The 25,350-nt window shown below is 46.9% G+C and overlaps 1 protein-coding gene across 1 annotated transcript in view; it reads left to right on the top strand.

Annotated features, from left to right (window-relative positions):
- LOC138078313 (ubiquitin-conjugating enzyme E2 E2) overlaps positions 1–25,350 on the top strand; it is a 363,968-nt gene that overhangs the window by 266,540 nt on the left and 72,078 nt on the right. Inside the window, exon 4 of the mRNA XM_068971000.1 lies at positions 13,539–13,671. Coding sequence (XP_068827101.1) covers positions 13,539–13,671 — 133 coding nt within the window. The remainder of the gene's footprint in view (positions 1–13,538; positions 13,672–25,350) is intronic.

A 25,350-nucleotide genomic window follows, 5' to 3' on the forward strand; every position in this document is an offset into this window, starting at 1 on the left:
CTCCTAAATTGTTCTCACAGTGCAGATAAGACAGGCTAATTCTGGAGGCCTGGGGACCTTGAGAGCTCTCATTTCTCACATAGACTAGAGAAAATGCACAGGAATTGGGGTGGGGGACAAAAGCAGGGTGGCAAGAAAAGGTAGGTTCCCTAAAGAAATGAAGAGAGTCCTCAAGGATCACTGTTTCTCCTTTGAAAAATATAAAGAGAGAGAGAGAATGTGGTAGCTGAAATAAAAATGGCTGTTTACCTGACCTCTGGATCTGCCCTGAAACCTGCCCAGGATGCGAAGTACAAGAAAGTCCAGGGCTTGCCTGGTGGTCCAGTGGTTAGGAATCCACCTCGCAGTGCAGGGGACAGTGGTTCCATCCCTGGTCCAGGAAGATCCCACAAGCTGTGGGGCAGCTGAGCGCGTGCACCACAACACTGAGCCCAGGGGCTGCAGCTCTGACACCCGAGCCTCCAGAGCCTGTGCTCCGCAGCAGGAGAGGCCGCCGCGGTGAGAAGCCTGCACAGCCAGGCGGGAGAACGGCCACCACAGCCAGGAAGTACAGGCAGAAATCCACCTTTTAAAGAAGGAAAGTCCAGATGTCGGGCGTGCCCTCTGGTCTCCTGTCTTGAGCAGAGCAGTTCACGGGCACAGTGGCCACGTGGATTTCCCGTCAAGTCTGGGTGGGGTCTGGCGGGCTGCAGGTGGGAAGAGCTCTCACTGGGGTTAGAGGCTCACTGTTCTTCTCTAGGTGTGGGCTGGGGCAAAGCACCGCTTTGCTGACTCTTCATTTTATCACCTTTCAAATGAAGGCTTTGAAACTGAAGTGGTCCCCAGTGGGAGAGGAGCTTTTTCATTTTTCAAATTATTTCGTCCCCCAACCCACCCCCTTAGCGATGTTAAGAATTGCTGCTGCATTGGGTCGTTTCTTCTGCAAGGAGATAAGCGTACATCGAAAAAGACTCAAAAGATTGAGACTAACTCCATCACCCTATTGCTAGAGTCCTCTCAGTTCATGTAGGATTAAAAATTCTATAATCAGTATTTAAAGTACTGCTGATTGATTTTATGCCTAATTGCCTCAGTCGGTGGGATTCCAGTCCCATTCTAGTGCTCACTTCCGTGTGATGAAAAAGTTGAGCTATTGATAGATGGTTTCCAAAGTCTTTATAATGCTAACCTTATTTTTAACAACCTAGATGTAGAAAATAAGATGCAGTTCTTTTTGACTCTAATGTATCTTTGTGCTTACAAATGAGTGGGTCTTAAGGGAATTAGCTTAGAGTGGAAAGTAAGAATACACGGAGAATACAGTGTTTTCTCTGAGCTCTTCCTTCCTGCTTCCCAGTCTCTCTGCTTACACCTGCTGTTTCATAGTCATTCTCTTAAAATTACATTTGTTACAAAGTTGTGCAATCAGTGCAATAGATCACATATTAGGGGAAATACACACACATGCACTCTGTAATATACCACATATTAGGGGAAATACACACGCACGCGCACTCCTGAAAGAGTGTGCCTTCTTTGGTAACTTCTAGGAGGTTAGTTTTTTGACTTAGCATACTGTCTTGCTAGCTCCTGCATGCCCTGGGAAATGCTGTGATTCTTAAGCAGTAATTATTTTGCACGGTTAACAAAATATCCAAGGTAGATGAGTAGTGACTTCTGAGATTTGGTAAAAAGATAAGTTAGAGGCACTGTCCTGGTGGCTCAGTGGTGAAGAATCTGCCTGCCAGTGTAGGGAGTGTTCTGTCGCCCAGTCGTGTCTGACTTTGCGACCCCATGGACTTCAGACTCCAGGCTTCCCTGTCTGTCACCATCCCTCGGAGCTTGCTCAAACTCATGTCCATTGAGTCAGTGATGCCATCCAGCCATCTCATCCTCTGTTGCCGCCTTCTCCTCCTGCCTTCAGTCTTTCCAGCATCAGGGTCTCTTCTGATGAGTTCCCTCTCAGCATCACATGGTCAAGTGTTCAAGTTTCAGCTTCAGCATCAGTCCTTCCAATGAATGTTTAGGGTTGATTTCCTTTAGGATTGACTGGTTTGATCTCCTTACAGGCAAAGGGACTCTCAAGAGTCTTCTGCAACGCCACAGTCTGAAAGCGCCAATGCAGGATCCATGCTTTCATCGCTGGGTCGGGAAGATCCCCTGGAGAAGGAAACGGCAACCCACTCCAGTGTTCTTGCCTGGGAAATCCCACTGACAGAGGCGCCTGGCGGGCTTGAGTCCATGGGGTCACCAGCTAAACCACAACTGTAGTCAGATGAATTTCCCCATGTTTGCATCCCAATCGGAAAAGTCTGATTGAGGATAAAGATCCTTCCCATTTTTTAAAGCACTCGTTCACAAAAAGTAACAATTCATTTTCTAGGGATACCTTGAGAATAAGCCCCAGACTCTCATGAGCTGGAAAGAAGCTGTGAAATAGTAACGGGAGGGAACCGTCCAGCTCTGCGTGGAGTTTAGAATACACAGGGGATCTTTTCGTTTCTTCTTTCATTGTCTTTCCTTTTAGGATTTCACCTTTTTGCCTGATCCCCCCCCCCCTTTTTTTTATTTTTTGTTTTATGTATGAGTGTGGTTGATTCACAGTGTTGCGTTAGGCTCGGGTGTTCAGCAGAGTGATTTCGTTGTATATATTCAGCACTGTGACCTTCTGACTTCCTGAGATGTTACAGTGGTGTTGATGATACCGGTCTTGTAGGAAAAATTACTGAACAAACACAGGGGCCCTTGGGAGTCTGTGAGAGACATTCTCTGTTGGGCCTCTCAAGAGCTGCCATGCTGGCTTATTTTCTCAGCACCCTCTCGGCGATCAGGGATGCCCCTTCACCACCAGGGCAAGTTCTTTCCTCTGATCCAGATAATGTTGTTTCTTAACTCTTCTTCTTTGCCCAGTATTAAAGGCCCCATGAACAACTTTTTATGATGCCATGTTTGCACAGAACGTTACTCCTGCCTTTAGGGGTAAAGAAGATGACCTGGAGGAGAAGGCAGTTAAGACCTAAAGGACAAGTAGGGTGGTCAGACCTGCAGAGCGTCTTCTCCAAAAGCTCCCAAAAGAGCCCAGACCCCATGGAGTTTCTGCAAGTGGTTCCAGTATGGTTGGAGGACGGAGCTGGAGGAGAGCAAGTTTGAAGAATGAGGTCAGAGAAGTCAGCTAGAGCCAGATCTTTATGGAAGACTTCGCGTGTGCCTGAGGAATGGAGAAGGCAGAGAAACAGGGAAACACGATCCATTTTAAAGGTTTTCTGGAGAGTGTCCGTTCTTCCCTTTAGTGGAAGGATGGGAGGAAAGCAAGACTGGAGGCAGGGAATCACAGAGGACGCGGCTGCCACTGTGAAGGAGGCAGAGGACACAGCCCGGAGACAGGTCAGAAAGGTGCTAGGAAGTAGGACTCGACAGGCTCCGTGGGACAGAGGCGAAGGAAGAAGCAGGCCTCCCTGTCCATCACCAGCTCCCGAAGCTTACTCAAACTCATGTCCGTTGGGTCGGTGATGCATCCAGCCATCCCATCCTCTGTCGTCCCCTTCTCCTCCTGCCTTCGATCTTTCCCAGCATCAGGATCTTTTCCAGTGAGTCAGGTCTTCGCATCAGGTGGCCAAAGTATTGGAGTTTCAGCTTCAGCGTCAGTCCTTCCAATGAACATTCAGGACTGATTTCTTTTAGGATGGACTGGTTGGATCTCCTTGCTGTCCAGGGGACTCTGAAGATAGCAAGAATTAATAGATTGTAAATCAACTACACAGTGAAGTGAAGCTTGGTCCAAATTGGCTTCTGATGAGGTTAAAGATTCCATCGGTGTCTGGCTGATCGATTATCAAAGGTGGATGATGGGACCGCCATGTGGGGAGGAGAAAACAAGGCGATGGTGGGTAGGGCCCCGAAGGAGGCAGACTGAGGAGCAGGAGGAGTACCATCATCTGTACACAGTCTCAGTAGCCTGTTTCTAGTCCCAGGGTCTTGAAACCTTTGTTAGAAAACCACCAGGCAGTTGGCCTTTCGAATGAGCTGGTACGCTTCGGTACCACCCACAGGCGGACCTGCGACCTCAGTAGCAGCCCACATTTGGAGGCTTACTATTTGGGCCCTTCTCAGCCCACTTCCCAAGCTCTGTGAGTGCAATTCCGCTGAAATTTTACTGTAATGGCCCCATGTTACAGATGAGAAAACTAAGGCACAGAGAGGTGACATATTTGCCCAGGGTCAGGGAGGTGTCCGGGCTGCCCCAGTGGCTCAGTGAGTGAAGAATCCACCCGTAGTGCGTGAGACACAGGAGACGTGGGTTACATCCCTGGGTCGGGAAGATCCCCTGGAGAAGGAGATGGCAACCGGCTCCAGTATTCCTGTCTGGAGAATCCCACGGACAGAGGAGCCTGGCGGGCTGCAGTCCGTGGGTCCACAGAGTCGGCCGTGACCCAGCTCAGAGGGCGCTCATGCAGGGGCGGGGCTGAGACGCGTACAGACCGTCCGGCTTGGAGCCTGCCCCCGGCGTCAGCGCTGCTCCGCGCTACAGGCGTCTCTTGGCACCAGCCTCTGTCTGACCAGGTTACGGAAGAAGGGACCGTTAAAAGCATGAAACACTGCAACATCTGATGCTCGCTTTTCTGATCCAGCCAGAGTGTATAAAAGCCCGTTCTTCCACTTCGTATAGGTCCTGACATATTAAACGCATCCCAGTGGGTCTGCACTGGCCTGTGTGTGACCACGAGCCACGTGGACCTATTTGGATTTAAATTCCCTGAAACGAAGCGAGGTTTCAGATCCACTTCCTCATTCTCACTGGCCTCCTTTCAGGTGCCAAATGGCCACGTGTAGCTGGTGGTTACAACACCGGCTCAGGATAGAAACTTGAACATTCCCACCATCACAGAAAGTAGATTCAAGGCAGTTCTGTTGAATAGAAATATAATATGAAGCACGTGTGTAATATAAAATTTTCTAGTAGCCACATTTAAAACAGTAAAAAGAGGTAGGTGAAATTAATTCTGGCGTCTCTTGGCCCAGTACACTCCAGATAGTGTTTCAGCACGGAATGAGTGATGAGTAAGGAGGCAGCTCACTTTGTTTCGCATTGTTGTCAAAGCTTGGTATTTATTTTATTTTCACGACACATCTTGTTTTTTTACCGGTATTATAAAAACTTTTTTCTGTGCTGTAAATTCTTTTCTCCTTTATTTTTATTGAGGTATAGCTGATTTACAAAATTATATAAATTTCAGATGTACCACATAGTGATTCACAATTTATAAAGGATATCCTCCATTTTTAGTTATTATAAAATGTCAGCTATATTTCCTGTGCTGTACAATACATTCTTTTTAAGGTTTTTTCATTTTAAATTCAGCTTTTAAAGGTTACCTTCCATTCAGTTATTACAGTATTACAAGACGCTGGCTTGTGTTCCCATGTTGTGCTGTAACCCTTGAGCGTGTCTCACACCAAATAGTTCGTACCTCCCACTCCCACACCCCTGTGTTGCCCCCGACCTCTGGTCTAACTAGTTTGCTCTCTGTGTCTGTGCGTCTGCTTCTGTTTTGTAATATTCGCCATTTTGCAGCATTTTTTAGATTCCACATACATGTGAGATCATCAGCATCTCTCTCTGTCTGACCTAATTCACTTAGTGTAGTGCCCTCTAAGACCTTCCATGTTGCTGCGAAAGGCACCCTTCACTCGCTTTTACGGCTGAGGAATATCCATCGTGTACCACGTCTTCTTATCCATCCATCTGCTGATGGACAGCTAGGTTGCTCCTGTTATCTTGGCAGTTGCAAACGATGATACTATGGATACAGGGTGCATGTATCTTTTTGAGCTGGTGTTTGTGTGTTTTCAGCTGTATGCCCAGGAGTAGGATTGCTGGCTGGAAGGGTAGTTCCAGCTTTGGGGGAATCGCCACGTGCTTTCTGCACGGCGGCGGCGCGGCGCCCAGCAGTGTGCACGTATGCGCTTGGCTCTGCTCCGTCACCCGCCTCTGCTGCCTGTGTTGCCTCTGGTGATGGCCATCCTGACGGCTGTGAGGTGCTGTCTCAGCACGGCTTCCACTTGCGTTTCCTGGCTAGGGGTGCTGAGCCTCTTTTCCTGACGGTGCGTCTCACCTTGAGCCAGCTGCAGTTCACATGCTCGATGGCTGCGTGCCCACCATATTGTCCAACGCCGTTCTAGACACTCACGCTAGGGCTTCTCCGCTGGGATGTGTTGAAGTGATTGTGGGACAGAGGGCTGTGTGGTTCATGGACCTCTGCTATAAGCTTTGGGATTATAAGTGGTGCAGATAGACCATTTCTAAGATAATGGAGGTGGCCAGATTGCCAAGGCTCAATCTGTGTATTAAGGAAATAGTATTAGTGTTAAATGCATTTTAAAACACCAGTCTCAAGCCCTCGATGCATCCTTTTTCCTCCCCAGCATTTCTTCTTGGGGTTTTTGCACATACACTACACAAGATAGATAATCAACAGCGCCCTCCTGTCCAGCACAGCGAGCTCTATTCAGTCTCCTGTGACGACCTGTATGGGCGACGAATCCGGGAAGGAATGAGTGTGTGCGTATGTGTAACTGGATCGCGTTGCTGTGCGCCAGAAACCAGCACAGCGCTGCACACCAGCTATCCTGCAGTGAAAGCTTTAAAAGCATAAAAACCAGGAATAAAGCACCAGTCTGCTTCTCAGATAGTTTGCCACTGCTAGGAATTTCTCGGAAGGGCACATTTTGGCAGCATGAAGCAACTCAGAGTGATACTGTTAACAGAGTTGTTTAATCCACCGTTAATGACTTCGAAGAAGCAGTAAAATTTGGAGTTCTGACTGAGAGCCAGATAAAACTTGGATCAGGCATAACTGGAATATGTGTTATCTGCAGGCACCGTCCACTTTCTGGAGTGCCTCCTGCCGTCTGCTTTTGAGTTCCTTCTTTGGAGGCACAATTTGGTGACTCCTTGATTACTTACATTATATAACTAACTGTGATGACCATTCTTGGAAGATTATCTTAAAATGTCTCAAAGGGACTCTTGCATTACATCTTCGGATTTGGGAACTGCGTCTCTGCTCCTTGTTTCCTAGCTGTGGGCTCTCCTCTTTGCATTTTTTTAAATTGAATTTCTTCACTTACCTTGAAGTAATGTTGTAAATAGAAACCTATAATTTACTCGACCTTTAAGTCCTTCCTTCTAATAAACTTATCTGTTTTTGTTGGGTCTAAGAAAGTGTTAGCCGCTCAGTTGTGTCTGACTCTCTGCGACCCCATGGACTGTAGCCCGCCAGGCTCCTCTGTCCTTAGGATTCTCCAAGCCAGAACACTGGAGCGGGTTGCCATTCCCTTCTCTAGGGGATCTTCCCAACCCAGGGATCGAACCCTCGTCTCTTGCATTGCAGACAGATTCTTTATAGTCTGAGCCACCTGGGAAGCCCATAGTTTTTAAATTAAATTTCTTCATCTCCCTTGAAGTAATGTTGTAACTACAAACCTATAATTTACTCTACTTTTAAGCCCTTCCTACTAATAAACTTATCAGTTCGTTTTGGGTCTGATTATAGCTCGGGACATAACTGTATTATTTATCTCAATGAGTGAGCTTGTCTGGCAACAAGCTGCTGCTGTTGGCATATTCTCACCGTCATCTGACCTGAATATTCTGTCTGCGCCTCACTGCCCCCTTCAGGAGAGGAGGCCAGTGGTCAGATGGGGCGGGAAGGCTGGGCCCCAGTCCTTTGAATTTTATTTCAGTACTTGGCGATGGACTTGGCTAACTGTGATTTTATTTTTTGTATTTAAATAAGAGAAATCAAAGCCTCAAAATAAAATTAAACCCTCCTTCAGATCTGTTTTCCTCCCATCGCCTGGTCCAGCTCTCCCACGTTCCTTGCATAGCTGTCCTCTTGAATTTAGGTGTTTCCCAGTTCATTTCTTGAAAGGCGGTGACACAGATACATATCCATAAATGATACAAAGTACTGTCTTATGCCTCTAGTTCCTAGAGTAGGACCACACAGTACCTGCAACTTCCTGTTCTCACGTGGCAGCTTGGTCAGCTTTTTCTGCATACTTAATAAGAAAAATTGATACAGATCTAAGAATATGTTAATGTCTTATACCTAAGGAAGTTATGAAACCTAGTAGTAAAACCGATAGCTCCAGAATCGATCACACGTCCTAAGGAGGAGAGCATCCCCAGAACCCCTGAAGCCCCTCCCGAGCTCTGCTCTCCGCCCCTCCAGTTCTCCCCAGGAGACGCCTTTCTGGAACATTCAGTGTCTGTCCCTCCCCAGGTCCCTTTCTTGTTTATTTTTATACTTTGTAGAAATAGTGTTACATGGTGCATATTCCTTTTATCGTTGCTTTTCGTATTCATTAGGATATTCTTAAGATTTCTCAATGCTAGTTTATATATTTTCATTGCTGTGTAGTATTCCTCTGGGTGAATTCACACCTTTTTCTATCAGTGGACATTTGTGTCACTGCACGAATTTGCTGTTTCATAGCTTACTCAGACAAGTATATTCTGGACGCGAGAATCTCGTCCATTTTATATGCCCCCAGTTTATGGCTCGCCTTGTCACTCTCTGTAGTCAAACTGTAAAGCTTTTGACTTTTGCATTTAAGTGCTTAATCCATCTACAACAGAGGTTTATGCGTTTGCGTGCCAAGTCGCTTCAGTCGTGTCCGCCTCAAACCGACCCCGTAGACTGCAGCCCACCAGGCTCCTCTGTGCAGAGGATTCTCCAGGCAGGAATACGGGAGTGGGCTGCGTTGCCCTCCTCCAGGGGTTCTTCCCAACCCGGCGATCGAACCCCCGTCTCTTTAAGTCTCCTGCATTTGCGGGCAGGCTCTTTACCACTAGTGCCGCCTCGTTGAGGTAGAAATTCAGTTTCTCTGTTGTCCAAAGACAAAACTGTCTTCTCAGCCCCATCAGTTCCAACATCTGTCAGATTTTCATTTGTGTGTAGAAAAGTTTGAGGAGCTTCCTTGAGGTCCCAAAAGCATCCTAGAATCAATGTGTCAAGTTTTGTTTTTTAAAAATCTGTTGGACTTTTGATTAGAATTACATTGAATCAAGGAAAAATTGACATCCCCAGGGTCCTGGGTCTTCTTACTTGGTGTCTTCACTTATTTAATTTCCTTGAGGGTATTTCAATGTTTTGTAGCTTTCTCCATAAAAATCTTATATATTTTTCCTGAACTCTATTCATAGGTTCCTTGTATTTTTAATACTACTGTAAAAAGTATTTTAAAATGCATTTTCTAGTTTTGTTGGTGTGTTGAAATGCAGTTGATTTTTGTCTGTTGATCTTACATCCTGCTACTATGTTAAACTTTTATTAAATTTAGTAAATGGTGCACAGATTTGGGTAGCTTTCTTCTGTGTACATAAATACCATAAATGCCAGCCATTTTATTTCTTCCATCCCAATCCATAAATACTTTGTTTTTCCGCTTATGTCTTTTCATGCCTTGATGGACATGAGCTCCAGAACAGTAATGACTGGAAATAGACTTAGTGGGCATATTTGTCTTGAGCCTCAATTTTTAAGACATGTACTTTTAATATTTTACCATGAATATACAGTTCCTATGAGGTTTTTGGTATATGCTTTTTATCAAGTTAAAGAAGTTTCTTAATATTCTGAATTTGCTAGGAGTTTTTTCATGAATAGCCATCATTAAAACTTATTGAGTGCTTTTTTCTTCAGCTATTGTGATTGTCATTTTGTTCTACTTTAATGTGCTGCAAGTAAATTACATTAATATATAAATAAATTACATTAATAACTTAAATTACATTAATAACTTGCTGTTACTAAACTATCCTTGCATTCCCAGAATAATCCCAAATCAGTTAAGATGCATGCTTTTCTGGCGCTGTCTCATCTGTCACCGCACGAAACCATCCCCCGATCGCCGGCTGTACTTCCCACTCTGTGCGTCTCCTCCCTGTGGCTCGTGCGTTGTGCCACTACAGGTTTGTCCCGCTTAAGCCCCACCCCCACCCTCCCTCCTGTTTGGCGACCGCCTGTCTGTTCTCTGTGTGTGAGCCAGTCCTGTTTCCGTGCACGTGTTCTTTGGCTTTGTTTCCAAGACGCCGCATGTCGGTGAGGTCCTGTGGCATTTGTCTTTCTGCGTCTGACCTATTTCATTGCGCGTCGTGCCCGCGAGGTCATCTGTGCTGCCCCGAACAGCGAGATTGCCATTTTTATGGCTCAGTAATATTATATATACACACACACATACACACACACACACATATATGTATACACACATTCCACATCTTCTATATTTAATACATACATTTATTTTTATATGATACATAATAGTATTATATATGTGCTGTGTACTAAGTCGCTTCAGTCATGTCTGACTCTTTGTGATCCCATGGACTATACCCTGCCAGGCTCCTCTGTCCATGGAATTCTCCAGGCAAGAATACTGGAGTGGGTTACCATGCCTTCTTCCAGGAGATCTTCCTGACCTAGGGATCGAACCCACGTCTCTTAGGTCTCATGCGTTGCGGGCAGGTTCTTTACCGCTAGCGCCACCTGGGAAGCCCCATATATTATCATTTATATATATGCACATCTTCTGCGTATGTATCCAAAGAAATGAAAACAGTAATTTGAGAAGAATATGCATCCCAGTGTTCACTGCAGCATTGCTTACAGTGGCCAACATATGTATATATATGTCATAGATGAAGTGAAGTGAAATGTTAGTCGCTCAGTCGTGTCTGACTCTTTGTGACCCCATGGACTGTAGCCCACCAGGCTTCTCTGTCCATGGAATTCTCCAGGCAGGAATACTGGAGTGAAGAGCCATTCCTTTCTCCAGGGGATTTTCCCAACCCAGGGACCAAACCTGGGTCTCCCACAGTGCAGGCAGATTCTTTACAGCCTGAGCCGCCAGGGAAACGCATGTCGTAGCTATAGTGCAATGCTTACATATGTGGAGAAGGCAATGGCACCCCACTCCAGTATTCTTCCTTGGAAAATCCCATTGACGGAGGAGCCTGGTGGGCTGCAGTCCATGGGGTCGCTAGGAGTCAGACACGACTGAGCGACTTCACTTTCACTTTTCACTTTCATGCATTGGAGAAGGAAATGGCAGCCCACTCCAGTGTTCTTGCCTGGAGAATCCCAGGGACGGGGGAGCCTGGTGGGCTGCCTTCTGTCGGGCCGCACAGAGTCGGACATGACTGAAGCGACTTAGCAGCAGATGTATACATATCTCACAGACACAGTGCAATGCATATACATACGTGTCATAGATGTGATGCACATACATGTGTGTGTGTGTCATAGACGTGATGCATATACATATATAAACCACGACGCCACGTGTTCCTCATCCATTCGTCTCCTGACGGGCACTCAGGTCGCTTTTGTGCCCTGGCCGCCGTCAGCGACGCCGCAGTGAACGCTGGGACACATATTCTTTCCGCATCACTGTCTGCGTGTCTTTGGGTCACACCCAGACGTGAGCTCGCCGGATTGCACGGCAGCTCTACCTTCAGCTTCCCGAGGACTCTCCACACTTTTCCACAGCGACGGCACCAGTTCACACTCCCGCCAGGAGTGCAGAAGGCTCCCTTTCTCTCTTCACATCCCTGTCAGCACCTGTTGGTTGCTGTCTTTCTGATGACTGCCGCTGTGACGGGCCTGAGACGATACCCGTTTTGATTTGCATTCTGTGATCAGTGATGTTGAGCAGCTTTTCCTGAGCTTGTCGGCCATGGGATGTCTTCTTTGGAGAAATGTCTGTTTAGGTCCCTTGCCCGCTTCTTAATAGGTTGTATGTTTTTTTATGTTGAGATGTATGAATTCTTCGTGTTCTCTGGATATTATCCCCTTAATGAATTTGTCATTTGCAAATACCTTCTCCCATTCAATAGGCTGCCATTTCATTTCAGAGATAGTTTCCTTCTCTTGCAAAAGCTAGTTTGACGTAGAGCGACTTCACTTTCGCTTTTCACTTTCATGCACTGGAGGAGGCAATGGCAACCCACTCCAGCGTTCTTGCCTGGAGAATCCCAGGGACGGGGGAGCCTGGTGGGCTGCCGTCTCTGGGGTCGCACAGAGTCGGACACGATGGGAGCGACGCAGCAGCAGCAGCCCTATTTGTTCATTTTCGCTTTTGTTCCCCTAGCCTGAGAGACACATCCCCAAAATGTTGCTGAGACAGACGTCAAAGAGTGTACTGCATTTGTTTTCTTCTCGGATTTTTATGGGCTTGGGGCTTACATTTAGGTCTTAATCCCTTGTGAGTGTAATGGTGTATGTGGTGTGAGAAAGTCCGGTCTGATTCTTGCGTGTCGGTGTCCAGTTTTTCCAGCACCATTTATTGAGGAGGCTGTCTGCTCCCTGGTATATTGATGTATTCTCGTCCATAGTCATAGATAATGACGCATGCTGTTTTGGTCTCCTGCCCAACAATGAAGTTGTTGTAGATACGAACTAATTTCACAGTATGAAAGAAGACAAATCTTTGTTGGCAATAAAATCTTCTCAAGCACCTTAACAGGATTGCCCGCTTTGCTGCAGGGTGTGAGGGGATTTCTGGCTGGTGTGCTGTGAGGTTGGTGTGGCAGGGAGAATGCTGGAGGGCTTAATTATGATCTCGCTTTGCCTTCTGTTACTCTGGGAGAACGGGGACAGTTCAGTTGGCTTGTGCGGGTCTTCTTTTCGCCCGTGAGATTCTCTGCAGCGGGGGAGCGCAGGTTTGCCGCTAGTAGCCGCGTGGCTTCCCTCGCTTGGCTGTTACTCCAGCAGCAGCATCTGACGACTCTTATTTACTGAGTACCAAGAACAAGGCAGAACCTGGTCCTCAGAGGACTTCCAGAGAGGGGCGGAAAAGCAAGCAGTTTCAAAGCACAGGTTAAAACAAAATGCTACATCCTGTCTTCTGCAGCCCACCCTGGTGGGGCGGGACACTGGGCACATTAGCAGGGAATCTTTTGGTGGAATGAGAAAAGAAGATTCAGATGTGATACTTGCGCTGAGCCTTGTGAATGATGACCATTTCCTGATCTCCATCAGGAAAGCATCTCCTTGGTGCTTTTAGTTCAGGAAAGCATCTCCTTGGTGCTTTTAGTTCAGGAAAGCATCTCCTTGGTGCTTTTAGTTCACAAAAGCATTACACTATTTTTTTCCTTTAGCATTCCTTCTAGCTTTGAAAGTTTGTCTCTTTGACCTTATACCACCCTTTCAGAGTCTCAGAAATAATTGTATGCTTGATTAAACATTTTGCTCCAGTAAAAATTAATTTAAAAATTTTGCTTCTGGTCTGTGGTCCTTGAAATCTTTTGTTTCATAGGTTTAAGGTTATGAATGGCAAAACGGAACTTCTTGGTTCTGTATAATTTAGTAATACCAACATATTTCATTTATAGAATACTGACGATATTGACAAGTGAATCCTCATTTGGAATTAACCTATTAACTTTGGTGTGTTTTCTATGGAATGGCTGAATTTGTTATCATAAATAGATATTTTTACAATTCCAAGCTTTGTTATCATCTCTAAGCACATTTCATTTGTATGTCTTATTCCAGTGCTGGACCCAAAGGAGACAACATTTATGAATGGAGGTCAACTATATTGGGACCCCCAGGATCTGTCTATGAAGGAGGGGTGTTCTTTCTTGACATAACCTTTTCACCTGACTATCCGTTTAAACCCCCCAAGGTCAGTATGACGTCTTCATCCATTTTCAGCTATATGTATTATCGCTTATTTATATGTATATATACACACATTCTTCAGTACGCACACCTCGGGATGCATGTCTGTTCTGTTAGCACAGACAACTTCCCAGGACTGATTGTATGTAAATGGAAAAATTGTTTATTCCCTCACCCCGACCTTTGACGCACACCTCATTGCTCTTTCTCATCCTTTCTCGTATTGCCGTTTTTGTGGTGTATGTTTTAAGGTGACATCAGACAGCCTGTTAATGGATGGAAGTAGGAAACAGGGTGGGCTGGCGCCAGCTCCGGGGCCAGGAGACCCAGGCATGGCCTGGGCTGAGGGAGCTCCTCCAGGAGCCGGCCTGGGCGCCGCCTGTGAGCCCCGAGCTGTGGTGCCTACGCAGCTCAGCTGCCCCCAGGAGGTGCGCACGCATCAGACGAAGGTGTGTGCACACACATTAGGCGAAGAGACTGAATGATCGTGTCAGGAAGATTCAGTAAAGGAGAATGTGTATTTGTCCATTAATAAAAATGACGGGCTGATGAAAAGTCGTACATAAACGGCTAAAGAAAGTCTTGAGGGTCCAGCGTTGTCAGGACATGGGTGATGAAATTCATTCAGGGTGCGATTATTTCCTTTAAGCATTCTTCACGTTACTTTCTGCTGCATGTGAGTCACACGTGTGACGACTCTGAGTCCATGCCCTTTCTGAAGAGGTTTTGTCTTAGGCCGGAGCACAGCTGGCCCACAGCATGGTGTTGGTTTCTGGCATGCAGCAAGGCGATCCAGGTATCCGCACACTTGTGTCTACGCGTTTGCAAGTTCTTGTCCCGTACAGGTCAGCACAGAATGGTGAGCAGAGCTCCTTGTGCTTTGCAGGAGGTCCTTGCTGGTTATCTGTTCTAAGTATAGCAGCCATTCTCCACGCTGGAAATGGAAAGACCCAGAGACGCTGACTCTGTTGGCCACCAAGACGGAATTCTCATTTGACCCGGCTTCACTTCTGAACATTGTGGGTTGGAGTGAACACTTTAAAAAGCAAAGCTCGGCCTTGACCTTCCCCGTGACGTCCCGGGGTCCCCTCCCTGCCTCCCATGCCCCCTTCTATTTTTCTTCTCTTCCTTCCTTTTCCACTGAGACTTGGCTGTTATTTTGGTGTCAAAGCGAGAAGTAATGACTGTCGTTTTACCAAATAGGAGAGCCACACACAGAGAAACTAGCTAACTTGCCCAGCATATCCTACACTGTCAGGACTGAAGCCACACACAAGACATCTTACCCAGGATGCCAGAGCCGGCGGCCCCGGGCCCCCCAGGGCTGCGTTTGGTCAGTTGCAGTGATGAAGCCACAGTACAGCTGACCTTTATTTCCTTTGAAGGGGTGGGGATCGGGTGGCCTTCTCTTTTTTGCACCAGCCCCCGAGTTGTCTGCGTACCTGTCGCTCTGCCGGGGACGTGAGGGCCTGTCTCGGGCAGGCCCTTCAGTAACAGAGATGCTGACAGGTAGGAGAGCCGGGGGCTCGGATGAGGCAGTTGTGCTGCTCGGGAGCCTGATAGAGTCTGTTTTATGAAACATACATCTCAGAAAAAGCGTGGGCATTTCCAGCTTCTGCAGGACAGAAGTGTGTCGATTAAACAAAGCAAGGAGGGAAAGCGGGTAGGTCCGACAGTCCCATTTCTGAAAAGGTGTCTCTGATGGGCCCGGAGGATGGGCCAAAACCAACAGGATGGAATGGAAACAGCTCAGTGGGGAGCATGTCATTGGAAATCAGAGCGAGTCCTGCTATGGGACAGGAAATGGAGACTTGCTCTGTTTCCATATAAATAATAAAGTGTGGGCTTCTGAGTGAGCACAGTTCTGTGGGAACTGCAGGGTCCTGAGACCTTAAGCAGATACTCTTAGGAGCACAGTCTCTGGAACTCTGAGCCCGTCGTGCAGTGCCGTCAACGCCTCATCCACTTCCGAGCTCTTCGTCTTTAGGAGGGCACGCAGGAGTAAGCTGGGGAGGGAAAGAGTTGGCATTCTGCAGTTTCTCCACCAGCTCAAGCTCTGCAGTGGGCAGCCGCGGGCGAAGCCATCTCTCCTCCAAACACCCTAGTAAGACTGGGATATTCCCTTTCACAGAGGAGAGAACTTACATGAGGCTTAGAGAGGGTTTCTAATAATAAGCAACCAGGAATCTATTGAACTTGGCCTCCGGGGACCATGTACTTTCCACTGAATTATACATAGTTACCTGGAGATGTTTACTAGGAAAAGTAGGTCCTGGAAGGAATGTGATAGCTGTCCTTTGATGTCCATGGTGTGGGTTGGGTTAGACTGGCTTCTGGGTGACTGGATGGGACAAAAATAGAAGGGGCGGGCGTCAGTCACGGGGAAGCAGATTCCCTGGGGGGAAGACCTGACCCATCGTGGGACAGCCTGCTTCTGAATAGCTCTACCTCTGAGAAAGGGCTTCCCTTTCCTGGGAGTGTTCAAAGCAAACAGCTGAACTGGAACCTGTCAAGAAGACTGCCAGAAAAAAATTAAATCCCTCTAGTGGATAAATCTGCTTAGACAATCCGTGATGACAAAGGAAAATCAAACTTTGGGTATTGAATCATCATTTAAGTGCACATGTAGTAGAAACCCGTAGGAAGTTTTAAAAGAAATTGTCACCAGCTAACTTGTCAGTTTTAGAAGTCAGATTTTGTGGACAGAAATATGACTTGAAGGGGGAAAGTTGGCGCGTGTCTTGAAAGCTTTTCACTGAGACAGACTTGCTGCTGCTGCTGTCGGTCAGTCGTGTCCGACCTTGTGCGACCCCATAGACGGCAGCCCACCAGGCTCCCCCGTCCCTGGGATTCTCCAGGCAAGAACCCTGGAGTGGCTGCTATTTCCTTCTCCAGTGCGTGAAAGTGAAAAGTAAAAGTGAAGTCACTTCAGTCGCGTCTGACTCCTAGCGACCCCATGGACTATAGCCCACCAGGCTCCCCCGTCCCTGGGATTCTCCAGGCAAGAACACTGGAGTGGGTTGCCATGTCCTTCTCCAATGCATGAAAGTGAAAAGTGAAAGTGCAGTCGCTCAGTCGTGTCTGACTCTTTGCGACCCCATAGACGGCAGCCCACCAGGTTCCCCCTTCCCTGGGATTCTCCAGGCAAGAACCCTGGAGTGGCTGCCGCTTCCTTCTCCTGACTTACTAATAACTTGGGAGTACCCTGCCCGTCCTTCCAAGTCTCTTGGTGCTCTCAACAGCCCATATCTGGGGTTAAGTCTTGTTTTAGGTGGCGCTAGTGGTAAAGAACCCGCCTGCCAATGCAGGAGACGTTAAGAGACAAGGGTTCGATCCCTGGGTCAGGAAGATCCCCTGGAGGAGGGCTTGGCAACCCTTCTTGCCTGCAGAATCCCATGGACAGGGGAGCCTGGCAGGCTCTAGTCCATTGGATTGCAGAAAGCCGGACAGGACTGAGGTGACTTAACATGCACGCACACACTGGTTTTTATTTCTCTGTTGCCTTCATTCTTTGCTCTTTTTCCAGCAGTCTTAGACACACACTTGGATTTGTGTAACATTTTCTGATACCCTCAAGAGTGAACCAGGGTAGCTGTAGTTGTCAGAGAAAATGGTGAGGGAGAGCAGAGGCTCACGAGTAAATCTGATGCCCATCTGCGTGCATGCTAAGTCACTTGAGTCATGGACGACCCCGTGGCCCTGTGGACTGTAGTCCGCCAGCTCCGCTGTCCAGGGGATTCCCCAGGCAAGAATACAGCAGTGGGTTGACTGGCTGGCTGTGTGTTACCAGATATCTACCATAAAGTGCACCTTTCTTCCTGCAGCATGGCAGAATCCCTGAGATCCCTTTTCCCAAACTCTCAGACTGGGAACCCTTACTGAGAACTCTAAATACTTCAGCGCTCAGCTTTATCTCTTAAAGGTCACTGGGGTGACGTGGATGTACCTTCTCCCTGTGGGAACTTTTGGGGAGTAGAGCTTCATCAGTTTGAACATCCCACATTCCAGTATCTAATTCTTTGCGCTTTCAGAGGAGTCATTCCAATCATTTCTTCCAGAATTCCCCAAAATTCTAAAAAGGCAAGCAAAACAAATGTTTACTGAAGTACATAATGTTGTCACACTTCATGTTCTAGTTTTGCTTGGAGAAGGAAATGGCAACCCGCTGCAGTATTCTTCCCTGGGAAATCCCGTTGACAGAGGAGCCTGGCGGGCTTCAGACAGTCCATGGGGTCGCAAAAAGAGTCAGACACGACCTCGTGACTAAACGGCAAAGATGACCAGTTTTAAATCAGTCAAGTACTGGCTGTGCTTTCAAATGCTGTGTCTCGGTGCAGTGTTTAGCACGCTGCTTTTTTTTTAATCAGTATGTTTACGGCTCTCTCCCTGAATCTGCAGCAAGTCTGTTCACATGACGCTAGTAGCTGTATCTAATGCCAAGTCTTCAGCTGAATACTTCACCACCAGTGGTAGGGTTATTTCTCTGAAAAAAATATCCGCTTAGTGAAACTATATCCAGGAATAGTGTATATACAGCCAAAAAGAAAAGCATAATAAATCACCAGTATGTCTCAGTCTTTTAATACTGTATTTCTTCTTCAGTGTAGACGTACATTTTAATGTTATAATTCAGATATCTACTTATTTGTGAAGTAGGAACTGTTGTATATCTCACTGGAGGTTACCTTTTCAATATTCATGTCATAGATAATTTTACTCTGCTCAAAACCAGCACTTTTTAAATAGTCTAATGTGTAAGTATTTTAATGTGTACTTGAAAATTTCAGAAGAGAAATAACAGAATATATATATCATTCTTTTTTGCTGAAAAGCCTTTGAAACGATTGCAACACGCTGTGTCTGGTGGCTCCTGTCTTAGCGATGCTGATGACACAGCCCTAAGGATAAGGAATCTTACTCGCTTTAACAGCTCAGATCTGTGTTTCATGGTAGAAACACATAGACGTAGCCTATTCATAATTTGGCTTTCTCCGTCTCTCTGTGGACCTTTGAAAGAGTAAGTGGGCCTTCCGTACGGGTCTAAGAGTGGGCCAACAGGAGGCGTGGACATGCCCGCTGCTCCTTCATCCGTGTGTCTCGGCCCACCTGCCCCCAGGGAGATGCGCTCATGGATGCCCTTGTCTCTTACTGGAAAGCTCTGTTCTCTTGGGAAGGGCAGCACAGTATCTGTCAGTGGGCATTTTCCAGAAAGGAATGATAAGATTTGTACCTAGCATGTTTAAAAAAATGAACAGAAAAACTACAGGCATACTTTGTCTGTGTGAGAAAAAACCTCTTCAATACTAGTAAAAAAGTATCTAAAAACTTTTTAATATAGTCTGTTCTTCCATTACAAATTGCATCAAATATATTTTTAAATAAATCTTAACTTAGAGGTCATTTCAGAGTGTCTTGTCTGTTTTATGGTTTGATTTTGTTTTTATAAAATTAACTGTGGTTTGCTGACTTTTCTCAGCTAATAAGAAAGGTATTCATTGCTTTCATACAATGAAATAGGTCATTTAGGTCCATCAGATTTTCAACATTTTCATTTTATTATCCTCATTATATTAATATTTCAACCTTAAATTGTAAGTCAAGGCTAATCATGAATAACGTAGCTAACTAGTTACCCAGGAAGCAACGATACCCAGAGAGCGATCTGTAACTGAAGTCCCCCTCGTTCTGTTCTAACTAGGGGGTTGTTACTTCTTGTTTTCATGTCGCTGCTGCTGTGCTCAAAGAAGAAAGCTGACAAGCGTCTCCCAGCATCTTCAGAGGATGCTGTGGTTCACAGTGTAAAACCACTCCTGCTCACTCTGTGATCTCAGAGAGAGAACACCCAGTTGCCTTGAAGTGCCCTGCAAGCCCTCGTTGTTTTTTTTTTATAATTTTTAGAGAAATGTTTAATTCTATATAATATACATATACAAACAGCAGAAATTATAGGTGTAGAAGCTGACAAATATTCACAAAGAAAAGCATTTGTGTAACTATAACCCCAATCAAGAAATTGGCCATCACCAGCAAGTCAGAAACCCCCCACTGGCCACGCCCTAGGCACTGCTCCCCCAGCTGCGGCGCTAGCATACTGTCTGTCTTCTTCATTTGGTTTCTCTAAGTCTTGTGTTTTTTAAAGAAATGTGTCCTTTTAGTTGTATTTTCAAGTGATTGGCGTGAAGATCGTAAGGCCATCTTATTTTTTAAATGTGTAGACCTCTTTACCCTTTTAAGATTTCTGATATTAGAATTGCTCTTTTCGCTCCTTGCCTCTTGATCGTATTACTGGGAATTCTGTTAGGCCTTCCTGGAGCAGCGCAGTTGCTCGTTTCTGCTTTTTTGTGTTTATGTCTCGTTTCATCTGTGCGCTCTGCTTTCGTTTTCACCATCTTTTCCCTTTCGCTTTTTGAAAGGATTTAACTTGTGTCTTTCCCCAGGTTCTTAAAATGGATAGATTATTGATTTTTTTAATTGGAGACTAATTGCTTTGCAATATTATGGTGGTTTTTGCCATACATGGACATGAATCAGCCATGGGTGTTTTTTAAGCTATTTTCAGCAATATACCAGTATATATTTCAGACTATATCCCCAGTAAGCATGGTCTTTTATATATCCTGCATGTTTTGGTACATCCTATTTTTATTATTCAGTTTACTGACTTTTAAATTTCCACTGTAATTTCTCTTCTTACCTGTGTTTATTCGGAGGATTTCCTGAATGCACCCGTTTTTGACCTGAGTTCCTACGTTCATGTAAAGCCCAGGCATGGGTCAGGAGCTTGCACCCAGGCTGCACTGCCTGTCTCACACGTGCGGTTGAGCGCCCACCCGTCAGCTCCTGCAGCAAGCTCGTCACTACACGCCCTGCTCCACTCCTGCCCAGCCCAGTCCCCCAGGGCCCACCCCCCTCAATGAATGGAAACTGACTTTTCTAGTTGCTAAAGCAAAAAAGCTTGCAGTCCTCCTTGACTCTCTTACATAGCCTAGCCAGATCCAGTCTCACCGGCTCAAAGCAAATACTCAGAAGAAACCCAGACTTCTCCTGTCTAGGAACACGCTTTCCAGTGGCCCTCCAGCTGCGGCCGCCACCAGCTGCTCCCTTGCCTGGATTGCTGGGGAGGCTCCCATCTGATCTCCCTGCTCTGGCCCCATCCTTCCTGTGGTGCCTGCCCAGGTACCAAACGGTCCTTTTATAATGAAAGTCAGATGTCCATTCTTCACCTAAAACCTTCCCGTGATTCTCACCTCACCAAGTAAAAGCACCCCGAGCCTTCCAGAATCTCACTGAAGCCACCAGCTGTCTCTCTTGACTCAGAGACTCCAAGAGAGCTCCTTCCATGGAGCGGTGACGTTTGCCCTTCCTTCCGCCTCCGTTGTCCACCCAGAAATCCTCATGGTCCTCTCCCTTCCTCCCTGCAGACGTCTGCTCACATATCACCTTTCCAGGGGAGTCTTGAGTGACAACTCGCAAGCACCTTACGCTCCTGAGCACCCACCACCAAACCTGACTTTTCTCCGTAGCCCTTCTCCCCCCTGGCATCCTGCGTTTCTCTGAGTTGGTTATGCCTCCCTTTCTCTAGTTAGCGTGTGAACTCCATGGACACAGACAGGGACGGCTCTGTATTTCTGTCGCTTCCCTGGTGGCTCAGACGATTAAGAATCCACGTGTGCTAGGAGACCTGGGTTCGATTCCTGGGTCGGGAAGATCCCCTGGAGAAGGGATAGACTACCCACTCCAATATTCTGGGGCTTCCCTGGTGGCTCAGCTGGGAAAGAATCCACCTGCAATATGGGAGACCTGGGTTTGATCCTTGGGTTGGGAAGATCCCCTGGAGGAGGGCATGGCAACCCACTCCAGTTTTCTTGCCTAGAGAATCCCATGGACAGAGGAGCCTGGCAGGCTACGGTCCATGGGGCCGCAAAGAGTCAGACATGACTGAGTGACTGAGCACAGCACTCAGCTGTATTCCCAGCATCTAGAACAATGCCTGGTGATTCAGTAGGCATACAGTAAACATGTATGCCTAATTCAATCCGTGCAGCTTTGTCACAGAGGCAGCACTTACCCCCCGGCCCCACCCCCACTCTAACACTGCAGCCCTTGGAGAGCACGTGCACACAGGCCACGTAGGGGGTGGACAGCGGAGCTAGAGTCCAAACCCAGTTCCAAACTGAACTTTCCCCAATTACAGAGAGAGAGTAATTGCCTAAATCCTTGCAAGAAGGAACACATGCTCTTAGAATTCACACTCTGGTATGAATTCATGGTATCAGATCATCCTCTAAATCTGGTTTGGGGAGAGAGATGAAAAGGGCGGCACAAGCAGGAGAGGGTGCCGGGGAGAGGTGTCGAGCACCCGTGTTCCAGTTTTGCCAAAGGCACCTGAGGCTCTTCACCAGTGAATTCCTAACTAGCAGACCCTGAGGTAATAATTCTGTGTTGAACAGTAAATACTGATCTCTGAATTTTGCTAGCCTTAAGCTAAAGAAGTCAGTTGCTGGATGTAGATGGAATGTACCCAATAAAGGCCGTATACCACAGGCCCACAGGTAACATTATACTCAACGGAGAGAAACTGAGAGTGTTTCCTTTATGATCATGCACGGGGCAAGGATGCCACCCTCAGCACTCATCTTCAGCGTAGTGCCAGTAGAGATCCCAGCCAGAGCAGTTAGGCGGCACGAAGAAAGAAAGGCGTGCAGATCAGAATGGGAGAGGTACAGCTTTTGTTTTCTGATGATACGATCCTGTATAGAGAAAACCCCAAAGAATTCGTCAAAAAACTGTTGGAATTAATTAATGATTTCAGTAAAGTGGCAGCATACAGATTCAACACACAGAAATCAGTTGCATTCCTTTACGCTAATGGTGAGCATCTGAAAAAGAAATAGAACCGTCCCATTCACAAGAGCATCAAAAACAAATAACTGGGATGAATTTATCCAAGGAACGGAAAGATCAGTGTGATGGAAACTGCAAAATCTGCCAGAAGAAATTGTAGAAGACAAACAATTGGAAAGACACCTCGTGTTTGTGGATCAGAAGAAATAACGTTGATGAAACGACCACACTGCCCAAAGCCGTCAGCAGATTCAGTGCAGTCCCCATTGAAACGCCAAAGACATTCTTCACAGAAACAGAACAGTCCTCAGATTCCGGCAGAACCACGGAAGAGCCTGCATAAGAAGAGCCTGCATAAGAACAAAACTGGAGTCCTCGTGCTCCTGGGCTTCCGCCTGTGCTATAAAGTCAGTAATAGAAACAGGCACCGGTACAAAACAGGCACGGCTACCGGCAGAACAGGCTAGAGGTCCCAGAACTCTGTGATCAACTGACATTTCAACAAGGGATCCAGGAAGAGCCACCAGGGAAAGGAAAACCGCTTCAGCAGATGGTGCTGGGAAAACTAGACACTCACCCGGAACAATGAAATAAGACCCCCATCTCACACCACTGGGAAAAATCAACTCAAAATGGATCAAAGACTTAAACATAAGAACTGGTACCCTAAACCTTAAGAGTCTCTTGGACTGCAAGGAGATCCAACCAGTCCATCCTAAAGGAAATCAACCCTGAATATTCATTGGAAGGACTGATGCTGAAGCTGAAGCTCCAATGCTTTGGCCACCTGATGCAAAAAACTAACTTATTGGAAAAGACCCTGATGCTGGGAAAGATTGAAGTCAGGAGGAGAAGGAGATGACAGAGGATGAGATGGTTGGATGGCATCACCGACTCAATGGACATGAATTTGAGCAAACTTTGGGAGGTAGTGAAGGACGGGGAAGCCTGGCTTGCTGCAGTCCATGGGATCACAAAGTCAGACATGACTCAGTAACTGAAGTATAACAACCCTAGGCCTTGTAGGAAAAACAGGGAAGAAGCTCTTCCTTACAGATTCCAGCAATAATTGGGGGGGCACGACACCAAAACCACAAACAATAACGAAAATAAAAAATGGCGCCACAGCAAATCGGCAAGCTCCAGCCCAGCAGACAAGTGACAGAATAAAAAGACAGCCTACAAAATGAAGGAGCGTCTCTGCAAAGCATGTATTGGCGAGAGGTCAACAGCTACAGTGTGTAAAGTGAAAGTGAAAATGTTAGTTGCTCGGTTGTGTCTGACTCTTTGTGACCCCCATGGACTGTAGCCCACCAGGCTCCTCTGTCTGTGGAATTCTCCAGGCAAGAATCCTGGAGTGGAGCCATTCTCTTCTCCAGGGGATCTTCCCAACCTGAGGATCGAACCCAGGTCTCCTGTGTTGCAGGCAGATACTTTATTGACATTCAGTCAGCTCAATAACAACAACAACAAAAGATAGAAAAATGGCAGAAGAACTCAATAGACATTTCTCCAAAGAAGACATACAGATGGCCAGCTGGCACGTGAAAAGACGCTCAACCTCATCCAGCATCAGGGAAGTCCAAACCACAGCGGGCTGGCGCCTCACGCCTGTCAGAACCGCGGTCGTGAGAAAGGCAAGACAGCAAGCGCTGGTGAGGATGTGGGGAGAGAGACCCAGCCCCGCTGGTCGAAGAGAAGACGGGTCCGGCTACTATGGAGGCGCCCCAAAAACACTAGAAATGGGCTTACTCACCACAGGCTCTAACAGTTCCCCTTCTGAGTATAAACCGAAAGGAAATGAAAGCAGGAATCCAGCAGGGTGTCTGCGCCCGCATTTTCACTGCGGCACTGTTGACAGTTGCCAGGATGCAGATACAGCCCGGATGCCCGTCAGCAGATGAATGGGTAAAAAAGATGCAGTGCACATACACAACGGGATATTTTCCAGCCGTGAAAGTGCCTCCCACGTGTGACAGTATGGCCGGCCCTTGAGCACGTTATCCCAAGTGAGATATTCAGACAGACAAAGACAGGTGCTGCATGATGATAGTACTTCCGTGTGGAATCTAAAAAAATTAAATGTGTAAAAAACAGAAAGATGGTGATTACCAGAGGATGGAGGGAAAAGACTATAAGAGTATACATGTATGTTTCTGTAATTAATCACTTTGCTATTCAGCAGTAATTAACACACTAGAAATCAACTGAACATCAATTTAAAAATTAAAAAAAAAAAAATGGATGGTTGCCCTTGGAGTCTTTCCCCAGCTGTCGGCAGGAGGACCCCGGGGTGGCCGAGGCGGCCGTGGTTTTTCAGCCGTGTTGGGCAGCTGATGCTGCAGTGTCCGCCCCTCTCCCGGGCGCCTGCTCCAGGTGGCAGCACGGGCTGCCCACCGTCCCTCCACGGCCCCTCTTCTTTGCCGGGTCGCCTGTATCTTGATTTCACTCTTAATTTGGCCAGGTGTTCAGACATTATATCAAAAAAGTCTTCCACACTGGTCGTCATAGAACACCCGTTTTGAGAGCTTGAAATAAGTCCGCCTCACTGACTAGAGGACTCGTTCCTTGAGGGGCCAGTTTACAGGCCCGGGGTGAGGCTGCCTGGTGCCCAGTGCTCTGCACCCCAGTCATCCTGGCGCGCCTGCAGCCAGAGCTGCGGAGAGACCGGCAGCTGCTGGGGACCCCCAGCCTCCCCACCTTCCAGCAGGCCTCTCCACGTCCCGTGGCAGGGCAGCTCCCCAGCACGCCAGGAGCTGCTCTCCGCAGATGTTTGATGAATACCCACTGCGATATTCTGAGTGGGGAAGCTCAGATGCTTCAAAAATTAGATAAATCT

The sequence above is a fragment of the Capricornis sumatraensis genome, chromosome 4 (genome assembly GCF_032405125.1).
Source record: "Capricornis sumatraensis isolate serow.1 chromosome 4, serow.2, whole genome shotgun sequence".
Classification (NCBI taxonomy): domain Eukaryota; kingdom Metazoa; phylum Chordata; class Mammalia; order Artiodactyla; family Bovidae; genus Capricornis; species Capricornis sumatraensis.